The following is a 25,956-nucleotide window of genomic DNA, read 5'->3' on the forward strand; positions in this document are numbered from 1 at the left end:
TTTGTTCATGCTTCATGCTCTCTGCAACTTATTTCCTTGGCTTCTATAATCTTTATGGTGGAGAAATTGCCTTTTTCAGTCACTTCAATGAAGAGAGATGCCAGAGGAAGGTACTCAGGCCTGGTTTAGGGCAAACAATCAGCTGAAGACTGTGTGGTTAGAGGAGTGGTCCATTTTGCATAAAATGTCTGTTGGGCCCTGTCCTTGGTAAAGGGGACAATGAACAGTATCTTTTAAGTTGGAAAGAAACTATAAAAGGTGTTGACTATAGGAGGTGTGCTTAGCTTCTTCCTTCTTCTATGGTGACCCTAGAGCGTCACCATAGAATCCACGTGACCTCTGGAACGCAGTTTCAAATCCTCTGGATTTTTATAAACTCTTAAGTTACTTCCAGCTCTAAAATTACCTGATTATATAGTAAAGCCTTAATTATCTGAATTCAGAATTGCCTCATTTATTCAAGTTTTTTCTCCCTGATTGAGTAATAATATGCTCATTGTTGAAAACTTGGCAAGAAAGAAAATTATAAACATTAGAAGACATCACTCATAATTATACCAAGAAACAAGTGCTATTAATAGTTGATATTTTCATTAATGCTTTTTTTTTTTACATAATTCATATCTGTCAAGAATTAATTTGATTGTTAGGAACAGAAACGCTCTCAAATAAATTTAAGAAAAAAGATTGATTATAAGGATTCTCTTGGAACCCAGTTGCAGGAAGCTGGAATGAACCTCATGGGATTTGGAAAGCCTCAGGCATTTTGCCTTTGTTTCTCCGGAGCTGTGTGGTCTTTTGTCTCTGCTTCTCTTTGCCAGTCTGTTCCATTCTTTGTGCGGAGACTGGTTTCTTTTGCAAGGGTCTCAGTTTCTGCACCTCAGTTTCTCTTGATTTTGGATTATTGTGATACTGATTTTAGCCAAACTACTTTTATATTCTGGAGCCAGGCTGAAGCTCAATTCAAATACTAGAATATCTGATTGGCCCAGCATGGGTCAGGTGCTCCCTTTTGTTCAGTCATCTGTTAGGAAACCGCGTTTCAGTGACCATAGTGGCTACTTGTAAAAGGAGGAGGGGACACTTCCAAAGCATGGGATGGGCAGCAATACCATAAACAGATTTACTATCAGAGTCTGCTTTTTTTTTTTTTTTTTAAGATTTTATTTATTTATTTATTTCTTTGCCAGAGAGAAAGAAAGAGAGCACAAGCAGAGGGAGTGGCAGGCAGAGAGAGAAGCAGGCTCACCACTGAGCAAGGAGCCCAACTTGGAACTCATCCCAGGACCCTGGGATCATGACCTGAGCCAAAGGCAGACACTTACCCAACTGAGCCACCCAGCAGAGCCCAGAGCCTGCTTTTATTGATAAACATTTACCAGATTTACCAGATCATTAAAGACTCTTTATTAGTACAGTTTTATGGAACATAATTTATTTAACCATTTTTCTTAATTTGGATATTTAGTGGTTTTCTTTTATCTTCACAGTGTAGAGAATTATTTGCTACCCGTACACACATTTTAGAAATGTTTTGAATTTCTGAGCACCTTTAAAGATTTATTTATTGATTGATTGATTTTATTTGAGAGAGTTGAGGGGGTTGGAGAGAGGGGAGGAGCAGAAGGAGAGGGACAAGCAGACTGCACTAAGTGTAAAGCCTGACTTGGGGCTCTATCCCACCGCCCTGAGATGATGACCTGAGCCAAAATCAAAGAATTGGACTCTTAACTGAGTGAGCCACCCCACTTGATTGATTGATTGATTGATTTGAGAGAGAAAGGGAGAGGAATTTTTGAGAGCCTTTAAATCACATGAACTACACAGTGGAGAGTTTTTATCAAGAAAGGAGGCTATCTTTTGTCAAATGCAGAGTCATCTGGTTCTTGTCTTTTATTAGTGTGGTGTGTCACATTGATTTGCAGCCCAGGAATAAATCACACTTGGTCATGGTGAATAATCCTTGTAATGTACTGGTGTTGGGCATTAAGGAGGGTACTGAAACTAATGAGCACTGGGTGTTGTATGCAACTGATGAATCACTAAATTCCACCTCTGAAACTAAAAAAAAAAAGAGAAAGAAAAGAAGATTATATAATTCGTTAAATAACACTGCTCTAAACTAAGAAAAAAAATCATATGAACTTACAGAGTGTCCTAGGAAGTTGACATTTCTCTAATGTGTAATGTGAGGTCACCTCCTGAACCTCTCTAGTCCTTGATTTTATAAGAATTGAGGCATCATTAGTAGCTTTTCCTCCTTGAAGTCTTTATCAACTTAACAACTCTTTGGACAATTTCAGTCCAAAATTGAGGTTTGGGAGCATCCAGTTTAAAAGGGAGAGAAACAACCCTTCACACAATTGCCTTCCTCTTTCTCAAAAAATAAACAAAATAAAAATAAATGATAAATTTTTTTTAAAATTAGTTTTTTTTTCATTAAATTTTTTTACAAAAGGGAGAGAGCATCTGGGTGGCTCAGTTAAGCATCCAACTCTTGATTTCAGCTCAGGTCATTACCTCAGGATGGTGGGATGGAGCTCCCAAGTTGCGCTGCGCACTCAGTGCGGAGTCTGCTTGTCCCTCCCCCTCTAGTAAAGAGAGCACAAGCTGTTGGGTTTTGAACATCTGGTTGTCTGATTTTTGGCCAGTTTCTTCAATTTTCTGAGTCTCACAGTTTCTTCAATTTTCTGAGTCTCATTTCCCTCAACTATAAAGCAGAAAAATAATACCCTAAGAGTGTTGTTGGAGGTACTAAGAATGAGAATGCATTTAAGAATTAATGCCTGTCCTTTAATGTTTGCCCAAATGTTCCTCCCGTATTATAGTTAGTGTCCTTGCACGTTCAGTAATCAGTGTAGGACTGCTCTTGGTTATTTTCTTACTCTTACTATTTTACCTTAAATTGATTTTTTTAAAAAACCCCACAGTTTTAGACGTGAATCCCAAGTATTTAAAGTACTTCCTGGGAGGACAACTGGCTGGCTCAGTCATAAGAGTATGCAACTCTTGATCATGGCCTTGTGAGTTTGATCCCCATGTTGGGTGTAGAGATTACCAAAAAAGAAAAAAAAAATGGGGCTCCTGGGTGGCTCAGTCCATTAAGCGTCTGCCTTCTGCTCTGTCATGATCCCAGGTCCAACCCCACGTTGGGCTCCCTGCTCAGTGGGGTGCCTGCTTCTCCCTCTCCCTGCTGCTCCCCCTGCTTGTACTCTCTGCCATTTAAATAAAATCTTTAAAATATATATATATATGTATAATGAAAAATCAAAGTTAAAAATAAAACAGTTCCTGGAAATCAAGTCTATAAGGTTTCATTTGCTGATAATCTATGACATAGCCTATTTGTGTGTACATATAGATTGTATTCCACTTCTTGCTGAAAATAATTTGAACCCAATGAAATAATCTGTAAAAAGCAGGACAGTTGATCATTAATATATCGTGTGAGTCCTGATTTCATTTGGATTACTGATCTCAGCCTCCCTCTGCCCCCATACACACTTTGTTTATTTATTTATTTGAAAAAACCTAGAGAGAGAACACGGAGGAAGAGGGAGAAGATGACTCCCTGCTGAGCAGAGAGCCTGACCCAAGCTTGATCCCAGGAACCCTAGATCATGACCAAGCCAAAGGCAGATGCCTAACCAACTGAGCCACCCAGGTGCCCCACAGTTTTTTAAAAATAAAAAACAAAAAAGCTCCAAATTGGAGATAAAGCTCTGCTATGGGGTGAAGGCAAACCTCTGTACCATTTTTAAAAGAGCAGTTAGAATTTACTCCCCTTTCTTTTTCACTTCTGCTTCTTGCCTCTTCCTTTTTATCCCCTAGCAGGGTGGAGCCTGAGGTATTCACTATAGTGTTCTTTATCTTAGCAAAGTTTATTTTTTTGAGAAGGGTGAAGACGGTTCTGTGAAGGGTTGTGTCTTTCCCTCAGACTGGGTGCTCTATAACCCCAGTATTTGCTCCTCTGCAAGTTTACTGTTTTAATCAAAACAGGTGTTTGGTGTAACTGTTGCTGGACCGTCTCATCGAACTGTCTATTCAGCAGATGCTTACTGGGCAGCTACCATAACCAGACACAGTTGTGTTTTGGAGATAAAGCTTTGATGAAGCCTCCCTTCATTGAGCTTCCAGTCTAGCATGGACGGTAGGCCATTAAACAGTGAGGGTTATAATAGGAGGGTTTGCAGATGCTAATAATGGCCTTTAAATTTCCTTGTGAACTTGTAGCACTTCATAGTAGCTTGATGTAGTTTTGTGGTTTGAGAGTTGAAGTTTGAGTAATCTCCTGAGCTTAGGCTCCCAGATAGTACAAGGGCTTCTTCAGTGCTACTGATCTCTGGTTCTGTTATGAAACTATATAATCCCAGTATGGAGAAATCTGGAATGTTCCTCCCTCCAGTTAGTTCACAAGTGCTTTATGATGTGAAAAATGGACAATTGTATCTAAACTTTACTCTTATTAGAGAAAAATGCTTCATGGTCCATTCCATGTTCAAACTGACCATGTTTTCTAGTAATATAATTTAGTTTAGTTCTTGAGTGAGCTGGAACCTTAGACTGAGGTCCAGTCTGTTCTGACACTGTGATGTCAGGCTGTTTTTTCCCACTCCTTGAAATAAGTAGACATTTTTTTTTTAAAGATTTTATTTATTTATTTGACAGACAGAGATCACAAGTAGGCAGAGAGGCAGGCATAGAGAGAGAGGAGGAAGCAGGCTCCCCACTGAGCAGAGAGCCCGATGCGGGGCTCGATCCCAGGACCCTGGGATCATGACCTGAGCCGAAGGCAGAGGTTTAACCCACTGAGCCACCCAGGCACCCCCTGAGTTTGGTAAATTTTCATAAAGTGAGCATATCATTTCACTACTCTGGAGATCAAGAAACAGAATGTTATCACTGCCCCCAGAAATTTCCCTTATGTCTTCTTTCAGTCATGAGCCATTGCCCCATCCCCCCAGACCCTGGCAACCACTCATCTACTTTCTCTATGGATTCTCCTGTTCTATACATTTCATATGAATGAAATCATAATTTCATTTTGCATTTTTTTCTCTGGCTTCTTTCACTTAGTATAATATTTTCAGAGTTCATCCATGTTGTAGTATATGTCAGTACTTCATTCCTTTTTATGACTGAATTTTATATATTAAAAGGAAATATGACATTTTGCTTATCCATTCATCATTTGATGAAAATTTTGCTTTTTTTTCTACTTTTTGGGTATTATGAATAATGCTGCTATGAACATTTGTTTTAAGTTTTTGTGTGAACATATGTTTTCACTTGTCTTGGAATGAAATTGCTATGTAATAAGGTAATTATTTTTACTTTTTTGAGAAACTACTAAGCTGTTTTCCAGGGTGGCTGTATTTTCACATTTATTTTAGTAATGTGTGAGGGTTCTAATTTCTCCATATCTTGTCAGCACTAATTCTTGTCTGTCTTTTTGATTACAGCTGTCCTAGTGGATATGAGATGGTATCTTATTATAATTTTATTTGCATTTTCCCTAATGACTAATGGTGCCAAGTGGCTTTTCATATGCTTATTGGCCTTTTGTATATCTTTTTGGAGAAATGTCTAATCAAATCCTTTACCCATTTAAACATTGGGTCACTTGACTTTTTTATTGAATTGTGAGAATTCTTTATATATTCTGTACCTTAGACCCTCATCAAATACATGATTTGCAAATAGTTCCTTCCATTCTGTGGATTGTCTTCATCTTCTTGGTAGTGTTCTTTGAAACACAAAAGTTTTAAATTTTGATGAAGTTCAGTTTCTGTTTCTTTGGTTGCTTGTGCTTTGATTATACCTAAGAAGCTATTGGCTAATCCACAGCTATAAAGATTTATTCCTGTGTTTTCTTATAAGATATTTGTAGTTTTAACTCTTACATTTAGGTCTTTAATCCACTCTGGGTTAGTTTTTGTATATGATATGAAGTAGAAGTGTTACTTTTTTTAAAACTTCATTTTGATATAATTTTTGGCTTACATGGAGTTATATAAGTATTTAGATTTCTCTGAAGTTAACATTTTATATAAACATAGTATAATAATCAAGACAAAGAATTTAACATTGGCATGATACAATTTACTAAACAGAGTTTATTGGGAGTCATCAGTTTTTCTACTAATGTGCTTTATCTGTTTCAAGATCCAATCCAGTTCTCTACATTGTATGTAGGTATTATAACTCCATAGTCCTCTTCTGTCTGTGGAGCTTCTCAATCTTTCCTTGTCTCTCAAGACCTTGATTCTTTGGAGTACTGTTCATATAGTTTATAGTCTACCTTTAAATTTTGTTTTTTTTCTAGTGTGTAGGTCATGATTAGTCTGAGGTTATAAATTACTGGGAAGAATACCCCAGATACGATGTGTCCTTCTCAGAACATCATCTCAAGAAGTACAGGACATTAAAATTAAAATGTCTCATTATTGGTAACTTTAACCTTGATTACTTGGTTGAGATAATGTCTGCCATGTTTATCCACTATAAAGTTCTGTTTTTGTCTTTGTAATTAATAAGTGTTTATTGTGTTAGAAATTGAACTGCACAGTATCTTGTTTTCTGAGCTTGGTCTGCTAATTCAGCATCCACAAGTGGATCTTAGCTGCAGCAATTACTATTCTGGTGTTCTAACCGTGATTTTTAAATTTTCCTTACTCCTATATTTATTAGTTAGAATTCTTTTATGAGGAAGAGTTGTCCCTTTTCTCTCATCCATCCATCCATCCCTCTATATCAGTACAGACTGAGGGATACTTATTATTTGGGTTATAATCTAATACTATCATTATTTATTTTGTTAATCAAATCATTATAGCTTTGAGCATTGGTGTCTTTTTAGGTTGGCTCCTCTGTCCTTTAATCCTGCCCCCCTCCTTTTTTTGAACACTTCTTTTTTGGCACAACAAGATGCTCCAGGATTATCTTGTATTTTTCCTGTCCCAGCCCTGTAATCTGCTACCTTCCTAAGATGCCCTGGTTCTTTTTATTTCAGAATGGTATTTAGCAATCAGCATCTCAGTGTTAGGTATACTCACTGCTACTGGGGTGTCATTGCTTTATTTTTCATATTAAAAAGCCTTTTAAAAGATATTATGTTTAACATATCTTAAGATATTTTCCAGCCAGTTTTTAAAAATAACCAGTACATAACCAATTGAAAAATGTAGAGTTGGTTTTTGTTTTTTGTTTTTTTTTTAGTTGTTTTTGTTTTTTGCCTGTAAATAGTTTCCATTTTCAGTTTGGAATGAGTATTCTTGTCTAATCTTTGAAAACATAACTTCTTAAAAAATATTTTATTTTGGGGGCACCTGGGTGGCTCACTTGGTTAAGCATCCAACTCTTGATCTCAGCTCAGGTCTTCATCTCAGGGTTGTGAATTCAAGCCCTGCATTGGGCTCCATGCTCTGTGTGGAGCCTACTTAAAAAAAAAATTAAAAATAGATAACTAAATAAGATTTTATTTTTAAGTTATCTCTGCACCCAGTGTGAGGCCCAAACTTTCAACCCCAAGATCAAAAGTTGCACACTCCATGGACTGATAGGCAGCCAGGGTTCTTATTAGTTTTGAAATTAATCCTCTTTTTAATGATGCTTTGATGATATTTATATGTGATTAATGTTAATGTAGGAAATCAGGGCAGGCCTGGGATGGCCTGGGATGTAGTCTCGCTGGGCCTGAGATGCTAGGGTAGGGTTGTGCAATGGAAACAGACACTGAATGACATGACAACAGGCAAGCATCCATTCACAGATAACTGGGATGCATGACAGGCATGAATTTTCCCCATGTCCGAGTGGTACTAGCAGTAAGTTAACTGGTGTTCCTAATTTTCTTTCTCCTGGGACCCATAATTACTTCTGCATTGAGGTGGGAATGTTAGGATATGCAGGGGCAAGTGGCAGATAGACATACCTTTGAAGAGAATAACCTGATTTAAAAGGTTTTGTAATACTCTTTTCCAGTAGGTATATTATTATTTTTTCCCCGGGGTACATTTTTCCTATTACATCATGATGTGAGATATTTATGCTATGTTATCATTTTTAGGCCTTAATAATGATATCAAATGAAACTTACTTTTTTCTTGGCTTATTACTTGGCCATCTCTCCCTTATTTCTTATAACATGGAAGATCTTAACATAGGTAACAGAACCAGGGTGACATTAGCTGATGCTCTCTGTCCCCCTTTGATGCCTCCCAGGAATGCCAGTGGCCTGGGGGACAGAGATGCCTGGACTTGAGCTGTGGAGAGAGGAAACTTCAAGCGAGAGGCGTCTCCAGGTACTGGGGCCAATCCACAGTTGATTAATGCCTGTATAGTTATCAGGAGCTAACTGACTAAACTAACATTGATTGCCCATACTTAAATTTATACATTATTTTTTACAAGATAAATTATGTACATAGATAACCTAGTAATGGTTGCAATTTGTGCAGTTTGAGATACTTGGCAGTGGTTACTTTTTAAATTTTTCCCTGGGGAGTTTAATTGAAGTTTTAAAATTAAGTATGATTTTTTTTCTATTTTCTTTTTTTTAAAGACTTTATTTGACAGAGAGACACGGTAAGGAAGGGAATGCTAGCAGAGAGAGAGGGAGAAGCAGGATTCCCTCAAGCAGAGAGCCTGATGCGGGGCTCAATCCCAGGACTGTGGGATCATGACCTGAGCTGAAGGCAGAGGTTTAATGACTGAGCCACCCAGGTGCCCCTCTATTTTTTTTATCTTCAGTACACTGTGGACATTTTCATACCTATAACATATAAAGGTACATTACTCCTTTTTGAGTATTTCATCTATTCTGAATTAGAACACTGGGCAGTCCTAATGGAGTACATTAAAATGAAATTCTAGAATACTCTTTGATAATCTAGTACAATCAGAGTTTTTAAAGGGCAGACTTGATAGTTTATATAGTTCTTAGATCTTTTTAGCTTACTTAAATATATATAGCATACTTAAACCCCTTAAATACACACACACACACACACATTATATATATTCAAGCTACTCATATATGTGGGTAAAACATACCAACATTTTTTTCTATATTGTCATGCTGGTATTTTAAACCATACAAGACCAAAGTCCAGAGGAACCATTGTGAAGTCTTTAGGTAACAAAAAAGTGAAATTTTGTATATTTGCTTTTGAGTTTATACTTTAATTTCAGGAAAGAAAAATCTGAAGGACATTCACATAAAACTGAGCTTAGAGTCTAAGGTAAAGCTATTACTACAGGCTGCTAAATATACCAAGATGACAACTCTGGTATAATTTACATGTAATGAGAATTTCATAAAATAGGGCTAAATAGGTTATAAGTTTGCCATTTCTGCTTGAAAGGTAACAAGGTAAAATGGTCTCAAGGTGAAGCAAGGGAGATCTATGTGTGTGTGAAGAATAATTACATATTATTAAATATTGTGGTGTTGAACTAATTTAAGGGTATAGCCACTTATTGAAGAAATCTATTTTTAGTGTTTACTATGCAGCAGAGACTATTCTAGGTGTAAAAATAGAGTAGTGAACAAAACAGACCAGATTCATATGTTCATGAATTGTGAAACAGAGGTTAATTTAGATTGGTTAGAACACAGGATGCAAAAGCAGAATAAGTAGAGAGAATATTGGCTTTGGTGTCATTCTCTATTCCAGAAATGGTAGATGGGTTTTCATGTAATGTATCAGCTCTCTAGATCCTCCCCGTAGCCCTAGATTGAGAGAAGGATGATATGCCACATCCTAGCTAGTGGGGAAAGAGGGCTGTGATTGCACAGTAATGATCACTGCTAAGGGTGGAGTGAAGAACGGTGGCTTGTGTACTTTGGAATGAGACAGGCCTACGTTCAAGCCCACCTCTGGCACTTACTAAATAAGTAAAATTCAGAAGAGTTATTTAGCTACTGTGAACTTGTCCCCTCTTCTGTAAAGACAAGGAGAATTGACAGAATTGTTGTGAAAATTAAAAACTCTGGAAGATACTCATTAAGCATTAGTTCTCTCCATCTTTCTTCTTACTTTAATTTTCTTATATATACAGTGGAGATAATGTTACTGGCCTTGTCTATTATTATGAGGACTAGCTAAGTGAAATAAATGTATGAAACCATTTAAATATGGTTTATAATGTGATACTACTATATGTTATATCTGGAAATGGAAGATTATTAGGCTTTGGGGCAGCTGGGGAATGGGAAGAACTCATGAATTCTTCCAGAAGTGGGAAATCATGGATCCCCACATTAGCAACCCAACATTAACATAATTTAGCTACTCTGTGTTGTTTTCTCCCCTTTTTGCCATCAGCCACTAACCTGCTGCTCTTTTTTTTTTTTTTAAGATTTTATTTATTTATTTGACAGACAGAGATCACAAGTAGGCAGAGAGGCAGGCAGAGAGAGAGAGAGGAGGAAGCAGGCTCTCCGCGGAGCAGACAGCCCGATGCGGGGCTCAATCCCAGGACCCCAGGATCATGACCTGAGCCGAAGGCAGAGGCTTTAACCCACTGATCCACCCATGCGCCCCAATCTGCTGCTCTTAATCTCTTTTCTTCTTTAAATTACCAAGAGAGTCTGGATTGGTCCACTTGAGCACTGTATTCTTTTGGGCAGAATTTTCACACCCAGCCACATCTAGGTAGTTGGTTGACTGACTTATAGAGTCACTGCCTTTGGGTCTGGTGTTTACTAGTGCTTATTCTGACAGGAGTTGTTCTGGCCTATTCTTGCTTCCTTTGCAGTGGCTTTGGGGCAGGAGTGTCCTCAGAAGGTGGCTATGATCACTACAGGCACTAAACTGACCTGTCCTAAGAAAATGCAATGACTTTTTTAAGGGATTGGAGGAAATTAGGATAGACTTTATGGTGGGAGATGGCCTTTGAGATTTCTTAAACTATAGATAATCATTTTCTCTTAACAGCTTTTCTTTTAATAAGTAGGTGGTATTTACATTACTTCTTAGAATCTATTGACCATCATTATTTCTTGAGTACTACCCAGCTGATAGATCGAATTTTCTTTAGCTTTTCAGTTTCCAAAGACAAGACTCAGTAAGCTTTAAGTTACTAGTAATTCAGTTGGTAAATTATTCTTGATAAACCAAGATTTCACCATTCTTTTAGAGGTAACTTTGACTCGGAAATTTTTTTTCCTAATATAAATCCAGCTCAGTTCTCCCAGTTTCTCCCATGTGTCATTATTGGAAGTTTGCGAACTATTTCTTGAAACTATTTAACCGTAGCCAACCAGTACTAGAAGTACCTGCTAATGTCTAAAATATACACTTAGTATATTGTCTAACAAGATTTAATTCTTTTTCTTCCAGGTAATTTATCCTCAGCATTCCAAACTTACTGATAAAGAAGTAAGTAAAAATATTGCTCCATATAGTCTGCTGTAATATTCTGTTTGTTTTTATTGGTGTGTGTGTGTGTGTGTCAGTATATATAGCTTTTGTTTTCTTTTTCAGAAAACCAATATTTGCTATTTGTCTTTTCCAGATTCAAATTCAGGTAACTATTTTTCATGTGGTATTTTTGTTGAATTTTTTACTAAGCATATTGATTATACTCTTAATATATGAAAATGGTTTGAAATAGAATGTTAGAATGCAAATTCAGTTTCCACCTAAGAAGTCAGTGATTGTGATTCTCAGTTTTATGATGCCAGTCATGTCTTTTTTTATTTTAGTTTGTTCAACTTTTAAAATAACTTACGTTGTAGTGAGGTAAAACATCAAGGAGCAATAAAATGTTGAAATAGTGAAGAGATTGAAAACCAGCAACATTGGTGTGTTTGGGGATTTATAGTAGGTAGTTTACTTTCAGTTCAGGATTTGGAAGCTTACCAAGAACTCTGTAAAAGCAGTGAGTTAAAACACACACACATACACAATAGGGTGAATCTGGTTATGAAGCATGGCCATCAATTACTTTAGTAGTTTGTGTGCGTTAATATACATAAAGCATTTGGAATAGTGCTTAGCATATAAAAAACACCGTGTAAGTGTTTGCTGTTACTATCAAGTTTGTTTTTGCTGGTCTTTTTCAAACTCTCCCTTTGTGTGGTCCTAATTGTTGAAATCTTTCAGGTTACCTCTTATGTTTCCCTTTCAAAACAGCTTTTCAAGCTTCTAGTGACCAGAACATTCCACATCTTAGACCACACACAGTTAGAACCCTATGAAGCAAAGGCACTCCAGTTCCCTTTCCTTTTGTGGTTACTTCTAATGTCCTGTTAATTCAGTTTAGTTCATCTTATTTGGGAGATTTGATATTTTAATTTTTAAACTAATTCCTCCTTTCCTTATAAATGCTTCTAGAGTTCTTTCCTATGTACATGTGCAATTCAGGTTTTAGGAATTATGTGAAAAAGAAATGGTATCTTGGTTTAAAAAAAAAGAAAGCCTTTGAGAAATCCCAGTAGGACTTGTGTTCTAACCTGGAATTCTTAGAATCTCTTGGTATGTTTGCCTATTAATTAAATAATGATAGAGAAGTCCTATAGGATCATTCCTCATTTCCTTACAAAGTCCACGCATGTACTTCTGAATGTAGTGAGTGTGTTGGATTGGACTTCCAGGACTCGGGGTAAGCTGAGTTTTATGCATTACAGGTTGAACTGATTTTATGTGATTGGAGTCACAGTGGATTACACTGCACACTCTTCTCTTTCAGATCACAGCCGGTTTTCAGGGCTCTTTTTCACCTCTCCACATGATCTTCAAGGCTAAGAAGCTAATTACATGTTGTTTGGATAGCCTTTTTTAATTTTTAGTTTTGTAGTCAGTCCCTCCCTGTCTCCCTTTTAGTTCGAATTTAGACTCAAGTGTAACTCCATGTAAAATCAGAATTTGTTCAGTATTTCAGACATTTGAATGATGTTCAGATGTTTTGTAATGCCTTATTTATAAGCTGCTCATCAAATGAATTAGGGTTCATTTTATTTAAAGTATGGTGGATACTTAGAAATAAAATTGACAAAAGGTTTTAAAAAGGACACCTTGCCATCTTAGGAGATGAATATTAAGCTAGACAGCAGTAGGCTGTGAGTTTTATGTGTATTTGAGAGTGCTCTTCTAAGTTGTTGATTATCCAGTTTGTTTCACTGATATTTATGAAATGCATGTTGGGATTCCTTTGCCAACTTTGAAGTAGATTTAATTTTTCCCAAAATAGCTTTTATTTGTTAAGGAGGGAAATCCAGGTACAGTAGAGCAGTCTTTAGGAAAGAATCATAATTTAAGTTTTGTTTCCATGGTGCACACTTAAAAAAAGTAAAACAAGATTTAGACTCTCTGGTATGCAGATAAAGAAGAATGCTTTTGGGATTCCCAGTGGAGTGATTTGCCAGTTCTCCATTTCCTCCACCTGCTGTCCACACAGACCTTAGATCCTGTGACTTTAGAAAAAAATTTGGGTTAGTTTGTTTTTAGGTTTCAATATCTTGTTGCATTTGAGTGACTGTTATCTTTAGAAGCCACATTTTGGCTTTTAAGAAACAGATATATTATATAGCATCTAGAAATACAAGAAATGCTGAATTTTGTGAAAAAGAAATAATAAAACTCTCACAGCTATAAATCCCTAACCACCCGGCTCCATTCTCAAATCATGGGTATGCTGTGAGAACTTTCCAGTGACAAGCTGCACTCACAAGCAGAATTGTACAGAATTGGTCAGAAAGATAGTTCAGCAAGTCAAAAAGGCTTTAGGCATGTTAGCCTTGTTAGTTGAGGTAAATGGCTCCTGTTTTGTGTTTCAGAGGTCTGTCCCTTTACACACTGAAGGTTACTAAAGAAGTATCAACTGACAGTACAGATTGGCAACCAGACTTTTTTTTTTTTAAGATTTTATTTATTTATTTGACAGAGACAAAGTGAGAAAGGGAACACAAGCATGGGGAGTGGGAGAGGGAGAAGCAGGCTTCCTCCTGAGTAGGGAGCCTGATACAGGGCTCCATCCCAGGACCCTGGGATCATGACCTGAGCTGAGGGCATACGCTTAACGACTGAGCTACCTGCTCCCTGGCAATCAGATTTTTTACATTTGCCATGCAGAAAATGATATCTAGGAAGGACAAGGCAATCCTGATACCCTACAACCTCATCAAAAATAGATCTTTATTGTTAGTATGAGCCATGCATTTTCCTGCTCTATCATATTAAGTGTCTCAGAGAAATCAGTGTGTATTTCTCAGGGTTTTTTTTCTTTCTTAAGAAAATATTTTGGGTTTTTAGTTTTAATTCCAGTATAATTAACATAGAGCATAATATTAGTTGCAGGTGTACAATATAGTGATTCAACAATTCTGTACTTTACCCCATGCTCATCAGTGTAAGTGTACTCTTTAATCCCTATCACCTATTTTACCCATCTCTCCACCCATCTCCCCTCTGGTAACCATCTATTTGTTCTCTATAGTTAAGAGTCTGTTTCTTGCTTTGTTTTTTCTCTTTTCCCTTTGTTTTGTTCCTTAAATTCCACATATGAGTGATATTGTATGGTATTTGTCTTTCTCTAACTCATTCGCATAGCTTTATATTCTCTAGATCATCCATGTTGTTGCAAATGACAAGATTTCATTCTTTTTTTATGGCTAAGTAAGATTCCATTGTGTATATATAAATGTGCAAGATGTGATTTGTGTGCATGTGTATGTGCATGTATACACACCACATCCTCTTTATGCATTCATTTATTGATGGGCACTTGGGCTGCTTCCATATTTGGCTATTATAAATAATGCTGCAGTAAACATAGAGATGCATATATCCTTTTGAATTTGTGTTCTTTGGGTAAATACCTAGTAGTATGATTACTAGATTGTAGGGTAGTTCTATGTTTAATTTTTTGAGGAACCTCCAAAGTGTTTACCACAGTGGTTACACCAATTTTCATTCCCACCAACAGTGCACAAGGGTTCCTTTTTCTCCACATCCTCACCAGTACTTGTTTCTTCTGTTTTGATTTTAGCCATTCTAACAGGTGTGAGTTGATAACTCATTGTCGTTTTGATTTGCATTTCCCTTTTGATGAATGCTATTGAGTGTTTGTTCATTTTAAAAATAAAGAAAAAATTTCTTTTCTTTCTTTCAAAAACAGAGAACAAAATACTTAAATGTCTTTTAAAGGGAAAAATTGAACAATCAACATATAAATCTCTTGAACTAAAACAATGCTAAAAGTATTTTCCATTATCTCAGGTCTCATGTATTCTCTTTATTTTTAAACTATCAAGAAACTGATTTCACTTATCCTCCAGTCCCCTGTGTTTCTTTCCTCTACCACCAAAGGAATATTAATTTCTATGAATGCATTTAGGTTTATATACTTAGTTGCTTTTTAAAAACTTAAATGTGTTACCAAGTTTCTGCTTCCTTTGTTAAGAACTTCATGTGCTAAAGAAATATAAGTACTTCTTTGTATAATAGTAAGTAATAAAATCCTGAGCATATTTCATATTTAGTATAATCTTATTAGTTCTAAATATAATAACCAGAAAGAATTTCAGTGAAAAGCTACTTAATGTGTCTTTTACTTTTTAGACTATTTATGGTTTTTTGTAATTATTGCCAGTTCAGGTAAAGTTTACATATTTTAAGAGGTTTGCTAGAAGTGGTTATGTTTAAAAACTTTATTAGTCAAAACTTTTTGGAGTATCTGGGTGGCTCAGTCATTAAGCATCTGCCTTCAGCTCGGGTCATGATCCCAGGCTCCTGGGATCAAGCCCCATATTGGGCTCCTCACTCAGCGGGGAGCCTGCTTCTCCCTCTCCCACTCCACCTGCTTGTGTTCCCTCTCTCGCTGTATCTCTCTCTGTCAACTAAATAAATAAAATCTTCAAAAATAAATTTCAGGGAGGATATAGTAAAATAGGTAGAGATGCATGCCAGACAGCATGGGTCTTAGTGTGCTAGTCACATATTATAGCTTACACAGGTAACTAGGATTCTTCATTAAGAGACTTTTAAATATTTTTTATAATTTCTACAGTAGTAAATATTGATGAATGATTAACCACGCATTAAGGTAGCTGTGATGTGTTTGGAGATGTTGGCAGCTGAGGACCACTTATTAGATATTATAGCATCATTAACAAAGAATACAAAACATATGACAAAGATATCTGTATTATGTTTTTAGAGGCTTGAAATGATTATCTTAAATCTGGTACAGAAATCTAAGTAATTTCTATGAGTGACTAATGAAATTAAAGACATTCTATGCAGACAGATATGAATATAGGTATCATTTTTCTGTAGAAACACTTCACAGAATTATATCACTGATAATGTTAAATTTAGATAATTGTTGACCCATACTTGCCAGTTCTAAATTGGCATTTCAAGACTGTTCTTATAACTATATTTCCCTATATTACAGTGAGGCAGTGTCATGTGAAAATTGCAAAAAAAAAAAATTGTAGCATATTTAAAAATTGCCATTATTCTGATTTTAAGAAAAGCAAAAATAGAGTGAAAAAAATAAAAAACTCTTTAAATTAAAATGATGAAAATAGTGAATCTCTTACATGGGCACTTCCTGAGTCTGCTATATTATGTTTTTTAAAAAAAACCTTCCCACTGTGAAATGTAAAACACACACACGGTCTAGAAATAGAACATTGCCAGTGCCTTAGAAGCCTCCTCATGTCCCCTCCTGAGCACTATTTCCCACCCCCTCCAAATGCAACCACAGTCCTGATTCTTACAGTGATAAGTGTCTTGTTTTTCTTTATACTTTTATCACCCAACCATGCATCCCTAAACTCTATAGTTTGCCTGCTTTTAAAAAAGAAAAACAAGCAACTATATAAATGGATTTGAACAGTATATGTTCTTTTGTATTTGGCTTCTTTTTCTCATTATTATGTTTGTGAGTCAACATTAAATGCAAACAGTTTAAAGATTTTTTAAATTAAATGGGGGAAAATAGGAATAGGAAAAATAGTAAAGAGACCTAGGAGTTTAGATGTATGTTTTGCTAATGGCTGTGCCTCTAACCAACAAAGATGGCTTTGGACAAGTCACTTGAACAATCAGAATCTCCAGTTTTTCTCTAAAACATAATAAAATGGGTTTAAACAATTCATAGGACCTTTTTAGTGCTAACATTTGGTGAATCTGGATAAAGAAATGTTATACTATGCTATTCTTAATTACTTTCATTTTTGTTTTCATTAGGTTGTCTTGGAGATACCCAGTTTTGTTTTAGATTCCGACAATCTTCTGGAAGGAGGGTGTCACTGCATTGTCTTCTGGATCATTATGACAAAGATTTACCAGTTTACTTAAAGGTTGGAAAAGTAGTAATAGAAAAATGTCCTCGTGAGAGGAAACTTTAGAACTCAGCTACCTCTTAATAGCATTCAGAAATATTTTGCTTTTGTCTTATTACTATATTATAGTGCTACATTTCCTAAGTGAGTCTATTGTATAAGGATTCAACTCACGAAAGAAAGGAACTCTATAAAGTTACTATTCTTGAAACACATAATGCCGTTGTGAAGTATAGAAATTGATCAGAATGTTGAGGTAGTTTTCCTTCAATTTTTATAACTCTTTGTTTAGATGTGGAGTTGAGGTGGTATTATACCAGTAAATATCACTCAGAGTTGAAGATTCCCTACTTCATGATATAATTATAATTGTCTCATTTTGATTTTTTAATGAGGTTTGTTTTACACTTAATATTTATTAAAGGCAATTTTAATAATTCAGATGATTTGAGAGTGTTGTCTCTTTTGGTATTCCACATTTCTGTCTCTAACTGCATGAGGAACATTTCCATCTACATGTCCTGTCAGCACATCCAGTATGAAATCATTTGCCTAAAATCAGCTTTTGCAGTTTACCTCCCTGGTTCTTCTAATGACAGGAACCCTCTCCCAGTTAGCAAAAATATTACTGTCAAAATGTCTTATAACCATCTACTTCTTTCCATGACCTTTTGATATTGCTATTAACATATTCTTTCAACTGTTTTCTGAGAGAGTTACAGTTTTCTGAGAGAGTTCCTTGTGCAAATGAGGGAATTGAGGGCTGTTGAGAAGAAACTTGCCCAAGGATAACCTATCTTTTGCGGGTTTTTTCCAGTGTCATGTATTTTACACAGTGTTGCTAGCTAAAGTATACATATATATTATATAAAAATAAATATAAAAGGACTGTCTATTGCTTAAGGAATAAAGAACTAATGATAGTACTGTTTCCTCATCCTCACTTTTTGGGCCTTACAAATTAAGCACTTTACTTTTCCAATTTCCAACTTTATCTCCTTTCTGTACAGGTACCATATTTAAGCCAAACTGAACTATGTGCTTTGTCCTGAGGTAGCTTGTATTTTTTCTGTCTGTCCTTGTTTTTGCTCAGACTCCTGGCTCTATAAACCTGGAATCTTTGCTTTTGTTTAAATCATATCCATCCTGTGCCCACTTTAAAAACAGCTGCCTCCATGAAATCTTTACTGATCTGCATAGGCAGCTGTAATCTCTTCCCTCTTGGCCTCCTTGTAACACTGTGTTCTTTCCTATATACCCGCCTTGAGCTTTGTTTTCATCCCTCTTTAGATTAAGAGCTCCTTCAGGAATTGTATTTGAAGCATCTTTTAACTTCTCTAATATGTAATACAATGCCTTGTTCTAAGCAGGTGGTTAATAAATATTTGAGCAAAGAGTAACAATCCAATTAGAAACTGGGTCAAAGTTTATTTCATGAGGTTACAAAAACTTCTTATGTTTTTTGGAATGTAGTTACTTTCAAATTGTATTTTGATAAACATTTCGGTGTTTCATTTCTATTAGGTAAAAATAGAACTGGCTTTGTAAGATTCACATTGGCATTTAACTCCTTTTTTCTCTCTCTCTTGAAATTTTACAATAGGATACCTCATTTTACTAGGACTATCTCTAACTCTTACTTATAGGCACAATTAAAAAATATATAAGTAGCATTGGGGGAAAACAGAATTTGATTGTTTTCTGACTTCCATTAACTAGTACAAATATGAACAAAGAACATAAGCTGAGTAAACTGTAGTGGGAAAAATCTGACTTCAGTACTTTAGTTATAATTATTTCCCCTTTGGGCAAGCTAGCAGGTTTGGATCTGCCAGTTACTGTCATGATTATTTGTGTTGGTGGAAAAGCATAACTAGCTCTTTGTGTATACCTTATATTTCAGTTCAGGTTTATAAAGCAGCATGATGTTAATAATAAAGGATGGCAATATGTATTTTTTTATTTGTCACTTCTTTCATAGAAGGATCCTGCTTATTTTTATGGATATGTATATTTCCGACAAGTTCGAGATAAAAGTCTAAAAAGAGGCTACTTCCAGAAGGTAAATTTCATATACACTAAGGAAAAATGCTTTTATATTGTGGCTAAAAAAATAGAAATTGTAAGGATGAATAGTCTTTAAATGATATTTTATCTTTAAACATACTACAACTTACGTTTTATTTTTGTCTTTTTTAGATTATAGACACTTGTCCCTAGATTTTTAACTAGTAGTGAATTTTGCCATTCTGCTATCTCTGTGCTAGTTTCCTGGTGGTAAATTATAGATATTGTATGAAACTCCCAAAGCCAGAAGAATCTGTTTAATTTTCACATTTTGTAATGAGGGAAAGGATAAACAGATGATTGTAATATTATTACAACTAATAAAAGCCCGCAGTATCTTTTTGAAACACCTAAGAGTCAGTAAATACACTGTAGCAACATCTTAATCATTACTCTTTCCACTCTAACTGTACAGTCATTTTATTTCCTTAAAATAAATTAGGGGGACCTGACTGGCTTAGTCAGAAGAGCATGTGACTCTTGGTGTTGGGGTTATTAGTTCAAGCCCCATGTTGGGCGTAGAGATTACTTAAATAAATAAACTTTAAAAATATTTCTAACCACCATTTAAACAAAAAATTGGTTCTGATTTAATCCTAACTAAAGGGACACAACTTTACTTTTTGTAACTAGAATGTGCCTTGACTACTACTTGATATTGGATGGAAAAATAAAAAGTAGTTTTCAAAAAACATGGATGAAAAAGATGGGCATCATCCATATTTGAAGTGACCCAACTATAAAGTTACAATTTATTTTTTTTAAGATTTTATTTATTTATTCATTTATTTATTTGAGGGATGGGGCAGAGAGAGAGAGCGAGCATGTGGTCAGGGAGAAAGACAAGCAAACTCCACGCTGAGTGCAGAGCTTGATGTGGGGCTCGATCCCAGGACCCTGAGATCAGGACCTGAGCTGAAATCAAGAGTTTGGTGCTTGACTGACAGAACCACCTAGGCACCCCAAGTCACAATTTCTAAGTATATGGCTATGACTATTGAAAACTAAAATACAACTGTCATAGGTCTCAGTTTGAAAAAGCATCACAGTTTGCTCCTTCTGTATTAGGAGAATTTCATCTGGCTAATTCTGATACTGTTTTGCTAATGTAAATAGTAATGAGGCCTTAGCAATTATCCATGACATTTGTCTATTAATAGGAAATTATGAATCCACACTTTTGCTGAATTTAGCTCATTAGTAATTGATTATGTAAGAAATGACAAGTTTAAGTTATAATCATTAAGAAAATTAAAAAAACATGTTTCTTTTTTCTCTCCAGTCCTTGGTTTTGATCAGCAAACTTCCTTATATTCATTTTTTTCACACTGTGCTCAAACAGATAGCACCAGAGTATTTTGAAAAGAGTGAACCTTATTTGGAAGCAGGTAAGTTAAACACTGTGTGAGTTAGATACCTTTATGCAAGAGTTTTAAAAATTTTACTGGAAATGGCTGACAAATATAAAGTTGACATTCTAAAAAAATTCGTTAAGAATTTTAAGGGCTCCATGATAGGAGAGAGGTATAAAACTATTCTGCACCTCTTCCTACGAACACAAAAGACCTTATCTTTTAGTACCTCCTTTTGCAACATAGATGATGCCTATTTATTAGGGTAATAATAAACAAATACGGAGTTGATAGCTCTGCTTTTTGGAGTACTATTTAAACAGAAATCTTTGTCACTTTATAGAGGCCTCTATCAGGTGGTATGCTTTTGGTAGCTAATTTTAGTAGCAATAAGTAAATAGGAAAATTCCCTTTAAACCTGTTACTTTGTTGCTTTCAAAAATTGATGAACCAGTTTATATCCTAGACCACAGGTATATTTCTGGTGAAATGTAATATATTTTCACTACTTTTACTTTTCTTTTACCTTTTATCTTCCACCTTCCCAGTATATTTTTCCTGCTCTATAGAAAGGAATTCTAATTTCTCATGTTTCATTTTTCATATTTTAATATTGGAACTTATAATAAGGAAATATTTTATTTTTCAGCTTGTAATGACGTTGACCGATGGCCTGCCCCAGTGCCAGGGAAGACATTACACCTGCCTATTATGGGGGTTGTAATGAAGGTAATATCTTTTATTTCATTTGTCTCATTTTCTGAGGAACTCTAGGAAGTTCATAGATGAGTTTTGCTTTTTAACTTTCTAGTGATGTCCAGTCCTGTTACCGCTTTCACTTGTTACAGAGGTATCACACTTCCTCCTACTGTACAGAGCCATTAGTCACACAACTCCAGGGGCCACCTATTTCATTTCATCCTGTAGAGTTTGCACAAAGGTATCATTCTTACTTAATACATGTGAATGTAAATCCCACCTTCTAGACTTCTGCAACTCTGTGGCCCTCCAGAGACGGTGGAATTGCAGAATGCTTTGTAGAATTGGCTATGAATTAGTAAAAATTAAAAGAAATGAGAAAAGCCATTGGTTCTTAGGTTTGAATGATCTTAATGTGTAATGCCAGACCAAACATGTCCATCCCAGGGTATTGTGCTCTATTCACTTCTCCTTTCTTTTCCATTCCTTTTCTCTATTCTTTTCCTTTCCCTTCCTTTCCTTTCATAGTGTAGTAACATTTTGCTCAAAGGATTTGTATGAATGTTCCCTAAGTGCTTTTGCAATTCATTTTCAAGTTGGACTTATTTTTGCAATGCTCTGTTTTTAGATCTACTCATTTCTGTAGGATGTGTTCTGTTTTTTTCCCCTGGGAGATCATCAAAAGTAGTACTTGTAACTCTGGGTTGAAAGTTCTCATGGTTTCCTGTTAGATTTATCCCATATTTTGGCAAGCTTGAGAGGGTGTGTTTGGGTGTGTATGTATTAATGAAGCAAAGACTGGAACAATAAACAGGAAGCAGTATGAAGCTGATGCCCTTTTTCTGTTTTCCAGCACATTTGCTTCTCAGTGGGTTAGTGATTTCCATGTGTATGGGAATATGGAGATTTTGTTTCACTTACCTTCTTTTTTATTTTATTTTATTTTTAATTTATTTATTTGACAGAGAGAGATCACAAGTAGGCAGAGCAGCAGGCAGAGAGAGAGGGAGAAGCAGGCTCCCCACTGAGCAGAGAGCCTAATGTGGGGCTCGATCCCAGGACCCTGGGACCATGACCTAAGCCGAAGGCAGAGGCTCAACCCTCTGAGCCACCCAGGCTCCCCTGTTTCACTTACCTTCTGCTGTGACTAAAGATTAATGAGACTGTAGTTGTAAAGTCTGATACAGATACTTTTGTTTTTATGGCTTTTTAGGCATTGCTGAGTATACTTTTTTAGTGGTAAGAGTGTTTCTGATCCCTCATTGTAATGGGACTCAGAATTATATAAAGGACATTCTTTTGTAGCCAAAGTTAATTTCTTCTCTTTCTCTTTAAGGTACGGATTCCCACATGTCATGACAAGCCTGGGACAACTCAAATAGCACAGTTAACTCAGCAGGTAGTGTGGCACTGTGGTAGAATAATCTACCATAAATAGTCTCTTTAACTGAATTCTTAAAACTAGCAGATGCAGAGTTTCTTGGGTATATGGTATATGTCTGAATATTACTGAAATACGCATTAAATAATTTTGTAATAAGAACTCAGAGAACTCAGAATTTATATTGTAACTATGAGGACTAGGGGAAAATACGTAAATCCTCTCATCTTCTTAGAAGAGAGGTCAACAGACTTTTGTTTGTAGGAAACTCAGTCAAAAGGATTCTGTAGTTATGATTGTCTTTCATTTCTCCTAAAGCTACATCTGTTCATGGGTGGGGTTGAAGTTTTTATTTGAAATGTGTAACTGGTATATTAGCACTCCCATTGTTTGAATTGAATTAAAATGGAAAGCAGTAGGAAAACTAATTTTGCCTGTTGTATTATGGTAATATTTCAGGCAGTTGTGAATTAATCTACTATCTGATTGTTGGGTTAATGCTTTATCCAAGGAATCTGTCATCCTTGACATTGTACTGTGTTAGGGGAGATTGGTAAGACCTATTCTCTTTGTGGCTGCTTCTGGAGGAAGAGAATCTTAAAAGATAGATTACAAGATGGATATTGATTATAAGATAGATATTTTATAAGAGATAAATGATAGAAATCAATTTCTATAAATTTTAGTGACATTTTCTGTATTTTTTTCTTTTTTATCTCAGGCAGACACACATATATCTGTTATTTTACCTACTGTTCATGAGGTGGATCTTTTCAGGTAAATTTTATTAACTGCCTTTTCTCTTTTACTTTGTGATATTGTTTTAAATTTCTTTAGGAAATGAATGTTCTTAATTGTGGATAAAAATGGGAAGAGAAAGGGGAAAAAACTGGAAGAAAGTAGTCATTATGTTTCATATATTGTAAATCAGTAGTTCATCCCTTACTGTATATTATGAGCTTTGACAGGGAGATTTGGATATGGACTGGGTATTACGTGGTAGAAACAAATTATTTTTTGTTTGGTTTGATGTGAGAATGGCATTGTAATCATGTAAGAAAATGGACTTACTTTTTAGAGATGCATTTTTAAGTACTTTGAGATGAAAATTTTCATTTTAAAATACTTCGGTAGGGTGCCTCGGTGGCTCAGTTGGTTAAGTGACTGCCTTCAGCTCAGGTCATGATCCTGGAGTCCCAGGATCGAGTCCCACATTGGGCTTCCTGCTTGGTGGGGAGTCTGCTTCTCCCTCTGACCCTCCCTCTTCTCATGCTCTCTCTCATTCTGTCTCTCAAATAAATAAAATCTTTTAATAAATAGATAGATAGATAGATATAGATAGATAAAATACTTCAGTAATGGGCACCTGGGTGGCTCAGTCAGTGAAGCATCTGCCTTTTGCTCAGGTAGTGCTCCTGAAGTCCTGGGATCGAGTCCTGCATCAGGCTCCCTGCTCAGTCAGGAGTCTCCTTCCACCTCTCCTCCCCTCCTCTGCTCCTGCTCTCTCCTTCACTCTCTCTGTCTCTCAAATAAAAAAAATCTTTAAAAAATAATAATAAAATAAAATTAAATACTTCGGTAAGAAGTGCCCAATTAACTCAGTTGGTAGAAACTAAGACTCTTAAAATACTTTAGTAAGAAAAAAATTAATGAAGTAAAAATGATAAAACAGTGTTAACTCTAGATGATATATAAATGGTGGTTCTTACATAATTGTCTTTATTTTTCTGTATGTTTGAAATTTTTCAAAATGCAAAATAAAAAAAGGGAGAGTGAATCTAGCACTGAAAAAAGAAAAGGAAAACGTACCAGTGCCTGTGCCTTACCCAGAACAGCTGAATAGAAATCTTAGGACTGGTATGCAAGTCCCAGCTCCTAGGTGGTTGTGATGTGTATCCCAGGCTGAGAAACCACTGCTGTTGCCGAGCAGTTATTAAATAGTAATACAAGCAATCAGGAGTCATGTAAAAGACTTAGAATGGGATTTTTGGTTTGATTTTTGTGGGTTTGATTTTTGTGTGTATGTGACCTTTAAACTGCATGGAATATTGCTTCATAGAGTGATTTATTTTGTATGCTTGATTTGTTTTATATACTTGGCTTTAGGGCAACCCAGTAATCCCACTTTTAGGAATTCACCCCAGTAAATATAAAAGCACATATCCACACAAAGGCCTGTATGCAAATGTTTATAGCAGCTCTATTCATACCAGCCTAAAACTGGAAACATAGCAAATGTCCATAAACTGGTAACTGGATAAACAAATTGTGATTCATGCATGTGCATGGAACACTACTTAGCAACTAAAAAAAAGGTGCACTGTTGATACAGTCTGCAACATAGATGACTCAGAAGCATTATGCTTAGTGAAAGGAGCCAGATCTTAAAGAGCTGCTTACTGAATGATTGCATTTATATGATATTCTGGAAAAGGGGCAGACATCAGATCAGTGGTTGGCTGGGGATGGGGGTGGGGAATCAACTACAAAGAAGATGAGGGGAATTTTGGAGTGATGGACGTGTTCTAAATCTTTGTTAAGTGTGAAATTTACTGTATGAACGTTATAAATCTTACTTAAAAACAAATTGACATCTTTTTAAAATTAGATGTTGTAGCATTCTTAGAATGAAAAGTAAATGAATAGTTATCACAGGAAAAATATACTAAGAAGGATGCATACTATTTATACTTTTTTTTTTTGGACAGAGAGAGACCGCCTGCATGCAAGTGGGTGGGTAAGGGCAGAGGGAGAGGGAATCTTAGGCCAGCTCCACGAGTGTCACAGAACCCTACATAGGGCTCAGTCTCAGGACCCTGAAATCATGACCTGAGCCGAAACCAAGAGTCAGTCCCCTTAACCGTCTGAGCCACCCAGGCACCCCTACTATTTATACTTCTGACACTTTGTTCATTTTAAAAAATTAAAGAATTGGCATGAGTTAGTATAGAATTTGATTACTAGACATATTTTCTTTTGAACTGCTGGGTGCAAATCTTGATGCTTTTCAGTTTATTATCAGTTATCTTTACTTTTGTGGTAATTAAGTATTCATACCACTAAAACTTTTTTTAGCATGTGTCTTTTCTCGTGATTATGAATAACATGTTCTTTTGTTGTTGTTGTTAAGATTTTATTTGTTTATTTTTATTTTTATT

The 25,956-nt window shown here is 35.8% G+C and overlaps 1 protein-coding gene across 3 annotated transcripts in view; it reads left to right on the forward strand.

Annotated features, from left to right (window-relative positions):
• DENND6A (DENN domain containing 6A) overlaps positions 1–25,956 on the forward strand; it is a 60,981-nt gene that overhangs the window by 3,186 nt on the left and 31,839 nt on the right. Inside the window, exons 2-10 of one of the 3 annotated variants that reach the window (XM_045078598.1) lie at positions 8,224–8,303; positions 11,346–11,384; positions 11,490–11,532; positions 17,205–17,317; positions 19,281–19,361; positions 20,649–20,754; positions 21,368–21,447; positions 22,754–22,816; positions 23,520–23,575. In XM_045078598.1, the coding sequence (XP_044934533.1) occupies positions 8,226–8,303; positions 11,346–11,384; positions 11,490–11,532; positions 17,205–17,317; positions 19,281–19,361; positions 20,649–20,754; positions 21,368–21,447; positions 22,754–22,816; positions 23,520–23,575 (659 nt within the window). In that variant the 5' untranslated portion in view covers positions 8,224–8,225. The remainder of the gene's footprint in view (positions 1–8,223; positions 8,304–11,345; positions 11,385–11,489; positions 11,533–17,204; positions 17,318–19,280; positions 19,362–20,648; positions 20,755–21,367; positions 21,448–22,753; positions 22,817–23,519; positions 23,576–25,956) is intronic. The other 2 variants (XM_045078586.1, XM_045078591.1) reach the window with 2 other exon arrangements.

This window comes from Mustela putorius, unplaced genomic scaffold (genome assembly GCF_011764305.1).
Source record: "Mustela putorius furo isolate JIRA1106 unplaced genomic scaffold, ASM1176430v1.1 tig00000095_pilon_pilon_pilon, whole genome shotgun sequence".
Lineage (NCBI taxonomy): Eukaryota > Metazoa > Chordata > Mammalia > Carnivora > Mustelidae > Mustela > Mustela putorius.